The sequence below is a fragment of the Cucurbita pepo genome, chromosome LG19 (assembly GCF_002806865.2).
Source record: "Cucurbita pepo subsp. pepo cultivar mu-cu-16 chromosome LG19, ASM280686v2, whole genome shotgun sequence".
NCBI lineage: Eukaryota > Viridiplantae > Streptophyta > Magnoliopsida > Cucurbitales > Cucurbitaceae > Cucurbita > Cucurbita pepo.
In genome coordinates this window covers 1,676,610-1,687,464 of record NC_036656.1, presented here as the reverse complement: position 1 = coordinate 1,687,464, position 10,855 = coordinate 1,676,610, and the positions used below count along the sequence as shown (strand labels likewise).

General features: G+C 35.2%; 2 protein-coding genes across 2 annotated transcripts; one reads left to right on the top strand and one right to left on the bottom strand.

The window, feature by feature from the left end:
* Positions 1-65: 65 nt before the first annotated feature.
* On the top strand, positions 66-5,042 carry LOC111781240 (FH protein interacting protein FIP2-like; the record flags this gene model as incomplete). The annotated part of the gene is given in 9 exon segments (XM_023661722.1): positions 66-200; positions 348-503; positions 2,526-2,609; positions 2,983-3,029; positions 3,118-3,191; positions 4,188-4,246; positions 4,502-4,561; positions 4,641-4,721; positions 4,868-5,042. Coding segments are annotated over 9 exon segments (750 nt in total), but the record flags the coding sequence as incomplete, so codon positions are not given.
* Positions 5,043-6,675: 1,633 nt separating this feature from the next.
* On the bottom strand, positions 6,676-10,855 carry LOC111781239 (nucleolar MIF4G domain-containing protein 1). Its single transcript, XM_023661720.1, has 12 exons — positions 10,529-10,855; positions 9,796-10,411; positions 9,639-9,706; positions 9,439-9,521; positions 9,250-9,349; positions 9,080-9,165; positions 8,900-8,982; positions 8,688-8,815; positions 8,500-8,601; positions 7,489-7,782; positions 7,285-7,407; positions 6,676-7,167 (listed from the first exon to the last, which is right to left on the bottom strand). Exons 2-12 carry the CDS (start codon positions 10,391-10,393, stop codon positions 6,784-6,786), a joined length of 2,049 nt encoding a protein of 682 aa, XP_023517488.1. The 5' UTR covers positions 10,394-10,411; positions 10,529-10,855; the 3' UTR covers positions 6,676-6,783.

The window sequence follows — 10,855 nt, the reverse complement described above, 5'->3', positions numbered from 1 at the left end:
TTTTTTTTTTTACCTAGAACTCTACTCCATTTCTATTATGGACATTAATATCTTATTTGATGCAGGGATCTGTCTTTGTGGACAGGGATGGGAAGCATTTTCGACACATTCTCAATTGGTTAAGAGATGGCATAGTTCCAACTCTTTCTGACTCTGAGATTCAAGAGCTTCTGCGAGAGGCAGAGTACTATCAGTTGCTCGTGAGCCGTCATTCTTTCCTATAGTTCAAGCTTTAATTTATAATTTCACGACTTCTTTTTTTGTTAATATTTATTTTCCATGTCGGTTTTATTGTGGAAGGGGCTACTGTCCATATTAATGGTTTGAGGGAATTGCAAATTATTCAGGGACTCATCGATGGAATAACTGAACTAACAAGTAAAAAGAAGGAAGATGAGGAACCTCAGTCAGAGCTGAAGCGTGTTGATGTTATCAAGTGCATACAGTTTGAGAAAGTTAGACTGCGAGGGGTTAACCTTTCTGGGCTTGATCTGTCCAAGCTGGTAAATATTTTTCGAGTTTCTTGACTTATTAGCTGATAACTTTTTAAGTAAAAGAAGCAATCTCATTATGGACCAAATCTTACAAAGAAGTTTAGAGGTAGTTTTGACAATGGTAAGGTTCTTCATCAAGGAAGGCCTAATATGTCTTGTTTTATTAAAAAGTTGTTGCCATGGAATCAAGTACTTCAAACCCATAATTTCAGTCTCCAACCTATTATATTTATTGCTAAGATTTTGACTTAGAGAATGCAGAAAATGATCACAAGTACCATTTTGGAGAATTAGGACAATTTTGGTNAAGGTTCTTCATCAAGGAAGGCCTAATATGTCTTGTTTTATTAGAAAGTTGTTGCCCATGGAATCAAGTATTTCAAACCCATAATTTCAGTCTCCAAACTATTATATTTATTGCTAAGATTTTGACTTAGAGAATGCAGAAAATGATCACAAGTACCATTTTGGAGAATTAGGACAATTTTGGTGCTGGTAGGCAAGTCCTCACTGATATCTTTAATAGCTCACCAAGTTATTGGGCGCTGACTTTGAAAAGGCCCCAGTTCACATTATTGGGGTTTTTTTTTCTGGATACGATCCTTTGATGGAAAATTTTGATTTTACGTGGATGCCTTGAATGGGTAATTGTTTTTACTCTTTCAACTTCTCTATCTTAACTAGTGGTAGACCTAAGAGTGAATTCTTCGCCACTAGGGGTTTCAGTTTGAGGGAAGAATAAAATTTATCCAACTCATCTACAGTTTGCAAACAATACAGTTTTCTTTTATTCTAGTAGAGGGGAACTGTTTCATCCCTTTGAACGAAATTAATATGAACCAAGACATAACTCATGCAATATAATCTTCATGGAAGATTTTGGATATTAAAATGAAAGTTGCATACTATGCCTCTTAAGCCATGAGCTTGTTTCTTTTGCATTTCTTGTGTTTAGATTTGTATGCTAGAGTCATTAAGTAGTCTTGATCAAGCTATCTTGTGAAGTGATTCGAATCACGAGTTTTCTTGAAAGTTGCATATTAATCTTGATATTGATTATCAAGGTAATACGTTCCAAAACTTTCCCTTAGGTTGATTCCTTATCGTTTTTGGAGTTTTGGATAATTTGGATCTAAAGGTCTTTAAGGTTAGATAAAATCCCAAGAGTTTCGTAACTGAGATCCTTATTGTTTTTCAATCAGCGAGGTAGGGCCTTTATTTTGTTATTAGTGACACTTTCAGGAATCCTTGCAAAGTCATCCCCTAATGTTTGCCTCAGCTTGATAATTTCATTTCTTCTTTGTTAGAAATGAGATTGTACTTGCTTCTAGGAAGATCACTGGATTGCACCAAATCCCCTTTGCTTTCTCTTCCTGGATTTTTACAGTAATCTACTGGCAAAACAATTCCCCTACTATTCTACAGTAGGGATCTTCTCGTAATTTTCAATTTTGGGCCTAATCTGATATGAACGGGGTCGCACTTCCCTCTGTTTTGTCGTGAATGCTATTTTTGCTTGCTTCTTGCTCATGGAAGACCAACACCATACAAAGCAGAAAAGTGAGATAAATTGGAGAGTTTTTAGAGGTTTGGACCTTGGCTACGTTCAAGGCCTCTCTCCTGAATTTCTGTAATCGAGGATCTTAGTGTTCATTGTTAATTGGAGCTATTTTCTGTATTTGTTTTGTAGCTAGTAAGTTCTTGTATTTTCTTTTCTCTGGCTCCTGTGTCTCGGGACTTCATTTTTCTATTTCCCTTTGTCTACATTCATTGTTATCAGTGAAAACTGGTTTCTCATTTTCAGAAAAGGTGCGGTAGGTGAGGACTGATATAACTTAGTAATTTACCATAGAACAATAAATTATATTCTCAATTTAGATATACTTAATTCTGGGCTATTTTATAAAATTTGTTTTTTTTATGTATGTTGCTATATCTGCAAGTATCTCTATTTAACCGTATCTGTTGGTTGCTGCTGATGCAAGATTACATATCTCATGTCTAAAGCTGTTAAAATTTTAAAATATGCAGGACCTTTCATATGTTGACTTCAGCTATGCAAGTCTTAAAAACGTGTTCTTCTCACGTGCAAACCTTCAGTGTGCTAAGTTTCGGGTATGTACAAGCAGTTGCATCTAACTATGGAGACTTCTGTGATTACAAATTTGTAATTATTAGTTTTTTCCATGAAGGGCGGAAGATAACTTCCACCAGCAGCAGTTCACTATTTTTCTTGATAAATTTCGACTGTATGGAATTGATCTGGTAGTCACTGAAAAGAAGTTCGTCAATATATATTTCAGGATAATTCAAAGTTTGGCATGTTCTCTATATATTTGTAACAATATCAATAATTGTGCATTGTGCATAATGTTTATATCAATAATCGCTTGATTTCTGAAAAATATTCTAAATTTCTAAAAGTTGAGTTCATACAGTATCTGTCAAGGATGCATCTATATCCCATTTTTTCATTTTGTACATGCAGGATGCAGACGCTGAGGGCTCAATTTTTCATAATGCAACTTTGCGAGAGTATAAAATGAATACTTGATTCCCTTTTTGTTACAGTTTTTAATTATCTGAGGACTGCGTTCTTATTAATTTTATTTTGCCTAGGAAGATGTGAATTTACTGGAGCAAACCTTCGTGGGGCCTTATTAGCAGCTGCTAATCTCCAGAGTGCCAATTTACAAGGCAAGTTTCTTTTATCACTGTACATTTCTCTATAACACTTTTTTTTTAACAACAAGTGTTTCTCCATCAGTTATTTGCTCGATTCTACTGGTTAACTTAAATTCAATTTTGCAATGAAGATTCCATTATGTTTAGTTTAGACTAAATCCTAGTTTTGTCCCAATGAGATTTTTGCTTGTCACTTTGGGATTAGTTGGACATTGTTGAATTTTACAATCTTTCCAGATAAATATTTCTTTCGTGGACCCAGGACAAAATATTTCTTAAGACGACAAAGAGGGCCGTGTAATATGTTTACCTCACAAATGGGGGAACATTGCTCGATACACAGTGTGCAAAGGTGATGGCTAGAAAAAATAAAAGTGAAATGGACAAACAGGATCCTATGATGGAAGACACTGATTATGAGGAAAAGAAATTTGGATGCATGTTTAAAAGTACTTGATCATTATTTTTTTCTGAGTACCTGTGATTACTATACTTGTTACAAAGAAACAACACAAATCCCATGGACCTTCAGTTTGAAGCAATTTCATTTGTTTAGCCTCAACAATAACCTAAAGGCCATCTTTTCCCTATTTGTTCCTGTGCTATGGCTTGCCAGGAGAGAATCTCTTCATATGTTTGAGCTGAAAGGTTGCATCACTAGAGAAACACTGGTTTAACAAACATTTTCTTATGAGATTTGGTTCCTTCTATTCATTTTTTTTGGTATTTTTGTATCTTTTTTGTCTTTGTCAAAACTTATTTCCAATCAGCTACCAGTAAGTGATCCACTTTTGTTAAGTTTAAGCATTGTAATATGGTTCTATTTCTTTAAAATCTCCCAAACATAAGTGATCATCGGTCTTCATGAAATTATATTTGTTATCCGATGACCCAATCAAAGTAATTGTTAACTTCTTTTCTTTTTAATAGAAAAGGCTATGGTGCATATTATTTGCTTCCATTAACATTTCTACTATACCCTCTGAAGTCTTTCATGTCAAACTGCAGATGCTTGTTTGGTGGATTGCAGCTTCTGCGGAGCAGATTTACGCTCTGCACACCTTCAGGTTCAACACATGTCTTCGATAAGATTTTATATACTCTCGATATTGTTTTTATCATTTTCTTGATTACGAACATTTCATTACGCTCTGCCACACCTTGTCGTATCATGAATCTTTGGATGTCTCTCCACTCCCTTCATTGTTGGTCAATTTCTGCCCTTAGCAGGGAGTTAGGGATATTCAAATGAAAAATATACATTAAAAACGGTAAGTTACGTCGTAGGAATAACGCTATACCATTGTCACAAAAAATTTCAGGGGGCTGATCTAACTAGTGCGAACTTAGAGGGAGCTAATCTTGAAGGAGCAAATTTGAAGGTAAAATTTATATATATATATCTAGCACTTTGCTTCCTCATCTTTAGAAACAAAATTCCGTGACGTCCACTGATTGTAGGGCGCAAAACTTTCAAACGCCAATTTGAGGGGTGCAAACCTACAACGAGCCTATTTGCGATATGTGAATCTTCAAAATACTGTAAGTTCTGGTTGAATTGTAACATCGTATAGACTTTGTTCGTGTTCATTTCTTTTTGTTCCCTCTAAAATTAATAGAATTGTAAGTTTGTATAGAAAATCTTTCCATTTTTCGAACTTTGACTTGACATCTACTTAATTTTACAGCAATTGGAAGGTGCAAGGCTGGATGGGGCAAATTTACTGGGAGCAATCAGATGAACTAGTGTTTAAGGTGTATGATTCAAGGAATATCACTATGCTTTTATAAGTATATAGCATGCATATATACAATATCATTATGGTGGTGAACGTTTGCTGAATCCACGCCAAGTTGGTGAGAGTTCTCTTATTTATAATCATTTACAGAATACAGAAATATGGTAAATTACAAATAATATGGAGATAGTAATAAAAGAAAAGAATAATAAATGAATACAATATATTTGCCTTTAATAAAATGGCAAATATGGTAACCCGTAATGTAAGGATATTTGCCTTATAATGAACGGTCAACTATCCTAAACAGCATGCATATATATAATATCATTATGATTTCCTGTTCATTAAATTATGCAACAATAAATCTTCAAAATCATTTGGTTGGATCAGTAGATATATTATTTACTTAACAGTTTGTTTCACTGTTTTCTTCCCTCTAACGTGCACTTTATACACTATTGTATTTATTTAATTTTTTGTTTTTATTTTTTTAAAATTGGACTTTTTTTTTAATTATTATTTTAGATTTCAATTTTGTTAAGAAAGCATATGAATTCTTAGTCAAATTTGAAAAACAAATATAAAATATAAAAAGAAAAAAAAAACTCAGATAAAAACTTTAAAAATGATAATTTAATTAATAGGGTTTAGAATATATATATATAGGCACATTAAATTGAAATTGTAGCATAAATTGAATCACATTTTTCGAAGCGAGAGACGCACCAAACAAAATTTTAAATTATGCTAATTTTTTTTAAAAGAATGAAAACTTTTTTTAAAAGAATGAAAATAATATCAGTGCATTTACTGTTTTTTTTTTTATCTATTTATCGTTATATATTAATTTAACTTCTTTCTTGTCTATCGAATCTATTATTATTATTTTTTTGGGTTATATATATATTTTTTTTGTTGTGGTAGGAGATCCACATCGATCATAATAGAACAATTACAATAGAAGAGTCTCCTTCAATGTCTAGTCATGCCTTATACACATCAAATGTGGACTAAAAGAAGTTAGTTTAGGATTTGAAGTTACCATTAAAATATCACTTTACAAACCTTAGTACACTTATTATTAACTTACCATTAACTGAATTTTGGAATAAACTTTTTTTTTTTTTTTTTTTTTTTTGGGTTAGAATTACAAATAATAAAAGATTGAAATAACTATATTTTAAAGATAAATAAAAAAAAAGATTAAAGTAACATTTGTCATGAAATAAAATTAAAACAAAAAATTGTGCCTATAAACATTTTTAAGTGACCCACTCTCCTTTTAAAATATAATATTTCAATCAAGAGAATAGGGATATATAAAGTGAAAAATCACATATTTTTACCTTAATCAACTTAAGAATTGTTTTAGAAATTAGAAAATGACCTCAAATTTCATAATAATAATTATACCTAATAACAAGAAATTAAAGAGATGAAGAGATGACTGAAGTGTAACTCCGACCAACTAATCGTGAACTGAAATACAACTCCGACTAGCTAATAGTCAACTGAAGTACAACTCCGACTAGCTAATAGTCAACTGAAGTACAACTCCGACTAGCTAATAGTCAACTGAAGTACAACTCCGACCAGCTAGTAGCCAATAAGTAACTGAAATATAACTCCGACTAGATAATAGCCAATAAGTAACTGAAATATAACTCCGACTAGATAATAGCCAATAAGTCTGAAATATAACTCCAACAAGATCGTGAGACTCAAAATTATAAACATGAGACATGAGAAATCGATGAGACTAAAAAATAATTCACCTATTTCCAAAAACAAAATCGTGAACAACATTCATACTTTGTATAATTAGATCAAAAATGGAACTTTGATTCCCTCGACAGTTCACTTTACATAAGGATTCCCTCAACATTGTTGAGGGCTTTCTTTACGACCTTAAACTTCTCTACATTAACTTTATTACCCTTAATCATATACTCTTTAATGAAGAACAACATACCGCTTCGAAGAGGTTCGAGCTCAGGGTTAATAGCGACTCGAGTGAATGCGTTCCAAATCAACTTGTCAGGACGTTCAAAGATCGAATCAAACAGCATACGGAAATGCATGATCCTCTTTGGAGTAAGAAGCATGATATCACTCAGATCCACAGACTTCAAAACTGCGAGGGAGAGAGTAAACGAAGCGATCATCTCGGCCGTGAATTTCGCAAGATTCATCGACCTAACAAGCTGCATCGTTTCCAATTCTTTGAAGTGATCCCATAGGCAATACTGTGGCGAAGAAGTGTGACAGAGTCAAAAGGTGGTAATAATTTCACAAACGTGTCGAAGTTCGATCGACAAAACAAGTGTAGACCAAAGAAAAACGAAACGAAACGAATAATTTACCTGTAATGTAAACTTATGGTTTTTTTCGTGCTCACACAATTTGGAAGCTAGAATAGTGTAGTACTTGTTAAACACTTTCTCCTGTAAGCAGCAGTCCACAAGAACCCTCATTATCTCCCTGTCCTGTAGGATTATGAGAGATGGTGTCAACAGAATAGAACAGATGAGATGAGACGAACAAAATTTTCAATATATTCTACGAACCTGCTTTCCAGATAAATCCAATCTTAAAAGCTTTTCAAATGCATCAACATAATCCTCTCCACTCATTATAATACAGAATATTGCCTTTCTAGCATCTGTATTCATTCTCTGTGCAGCGGCAAGTTGAAGCATTTTTTGAGCTTCAAGAACCTCGGTGTCGATCGTGCTGGCAAACTCCGTAATGTTTTCTGATGTTGTCGTTACATCTCCAGTTAACCACCACTGTCCCTTCTTGTCGGGATCGAGCAACTTTTTCCATTTTATGCCTCTAATTATTATATCTTCCACTCCTAACTGAAAACAAATAATTAAAGGAGAAAAAGGTCAGACAGGAATCACGCTGTTTTTCTATAGATATCATGACTCGACAAGGCAAGGTTACATAGCTCGAGCGTAGAATCTCGCTCTTTGTTTAAATATATATACACACACTACCCAACTTTTCATGTCCTTTCTATGTCTAACGCATCTTAAGGCTTGTCAAATGACTCCAAACAGAGTAAACCATGAGTTAGCCTAGTACATTAGTAGATGCAAAATGAAGTAAAGGACTTTTCTTGGGAGAATATACCAAAACTCAGGGTGTGTAACAGCCCAAGCCTAAGCTGCGGTAGATATTGTCCTCTTTGGACTTTCCCTTCCGAGCTTCCCCTCAAGGCTTTAAAACGCGTCTCCTAGGGAAAGGTTTCCACACCCTTATAAGGAATGTTTCGTTCCCCTCTCCAACCGATGTGGGATCTCACAGCCCAAGCTGTGGTAGATATTGTCTTCTACTTTCCCTTCCGGGCTTCCCCTCAAGACTTTAAAACGGGTCCCCTAGGGAGAGGTTTCCACACCCTTATAAGGAATGTTTCGTTCCCCTCTCCAATCAACGTGGGATCTCACATGGTGGCTACTTAATATATTAAAATGTCGGGTCTAGAAAGAGCAAGTATTTAGCAAGTTAAGCTCTACACTAAAAAAATAGGGTAACCTACAAAGAAGCAAGGCAATGAAATAGAAGAGAAAGACCTTGTGTAGCCATTTCTTTATCCGCGTATGGTTTGCAGGATCGTCCTTGGGTTTCTTCTTGTTATTCTTGATGTCACATATAGTCTCGAGCATGAACTCCATCTGCATCCATCCACATTATAATCTTACAAAGATTCAAACAAATAAAACAAAGGGTAAACCAAATAATATTACTTATACAAACTCACTCTCTTTCCATTGATGTTTTGTTGACCATCTCCTGAGGCCGCCTTCACCTCATTAACCTTACTTTGAACACTCACAATGAAATTCTTCATTGCACAAGGATCATCACCCCTTATTTTCATTCCACAGCCTATTAAATTAGAAGAATTAACAATGTTTCAGTAACATAACAATTAACACTAGTGAAAGATTGACAAACTCGATATCAGCTTACATTGTAGAACTGTTAGGATGGTGGATACATCGATTTCTGTCAATCGCTTGCTCAGTATAATCAGAAAATCATAGATCAGATCACTGAAAAGCATCAAAAGATACAATAATGCTTATTACAAATATGTGGATATATGCATTGTATAATGAAATATACAAAATAATCTGCATATTTACGTACCTAGCACAAACTTCAAACACGCACAAATAGGAAAGCAATAGCGTAAGATTCCGTAAAGAAAGATTATCTTCTTTCAGGTATTCGTCCTGAAAAAGATATATGATTTTCTTAATAATTTTCAAAATTTAAATCAAACATTTAAGGACGTATTCAGGTGGTGGCAGCCTCACCTCAAATGTGTTAGCAAGGGAGGCCATGAGTCTTGCGCTAAAGTCAGAACCAACCAAACAACCCATACCTGCAACAAAAGCCGCGAAAACAGCAGCATACCTTACACAAGAAACAAACAAGTTAGGGTAAATTAACAAGCCAAAAAGTGGTAAGGGAAGGTTGATAACAATATTAAGCAGACACTCAACTGTTCATTGCCACGAGGACCGCGCGAACAAGATGCCAGAACCTCCTCACTAATAATTTGAGAAGCAATGCTGCGTGAAATAGACTGCAAATTGATACATCATAATTAATTCCATATTTCGTAACATTCCACGGACACCTTTCCTAATGATAATCAAAATTTGATATGAACAAACAAGAAAGTTCAAAGAAAATATCATACGTGATAGACAGTAGACATTTCCCCTGTTACTGATTCCACATTTGATTCGGAAAGCCTGTTTAAAAGACCTGAAAAATTCGAAAAATTGCAAATTATATTTGAAATTGAAGAACATGAAGGGGAAAAAATTGGAGCAATAATCATAAAAGCTACCCACCTCGAACACGCCTACGGAGTTGAGTATGATCTTCAGGCTCAATTCCTTTGTGCAATCTCAAGTTAGGAGCAATATATTTTTGGGGCGTGACAGGAAGTTTTTGTACCTCAATCCGTGCAGCACAAGGGGATTCCACACCATCATCAGCAGTAACTTGATGTTGTCCTGACATCTTTTTCTTCTTCCGTTTCTTACTTTTCTTTGAAGTTTCTTCCACTTCACCGTCACCCACGCTTGCTTTCTCAATTTCACTCTCTTGGGATTGTTCTAACATTTTCCTTTTCTTCTCCTTCTTATTCTTCTTACTTCGCCCAACTGCAAACTCTTCAGAAAAGGGAAGTTCGTCTTCCCCAGGAGAATCAACAATCGAGGGGAGTCCTTCAAATAACACATTCATACCATCTTCTACTCCCCTTAACTTGCCAGACTTGACCTTTAGTTTCTGTGCAAGTTTTCTTTCCAATTCTAAGTCCTCCTCAGCAGACAATCTATGGTTCTGCATGCCCATCTCCATATCTAAATACTCTTCGAACTTCGTTTTTGCCTTGGTTCGAGACCGGAGTTTCAAATCCTCCTTCCCCATTCTCGCCGTCCTCATTCTAACTCCACACTAAACCTAGTTCCAATTGCATTTCGTTGAGAACAATTCAGAATATGCATTTTGAATTTTGAAATCACTGAATAATCAATGAAAAACCATGCGAAAACAAAGAGTGAAAGAGGGGGAGAGTACCTTGCTTCGAAGTTAGTGATAACCTTTGCGTCTGTCCCGGCCGGCGAAACCAGAGTAAAGAAACTAGGGTAACGCTCGTCCTGTTTTGTTCATGGATGCTTCTGTTCGACCTGAGTTTGTCGCTCAGGGCTATCCTATTCGGTAGGATTCGGCAAGGTTCGCCGCCGAGATCCAGACCAAATCGGACTCATTGTTAGATTGTGAGATAGAAAGATTGATTGATTGGGTTCTACAAACTTGATTCGGTTTCCAGCCTAGTAGCAAACAAATTTAGAGTATGGTGTTGGAGAAGTGAAGAGGAAGAATGAGCGCGAGAGCGAGCTAGAG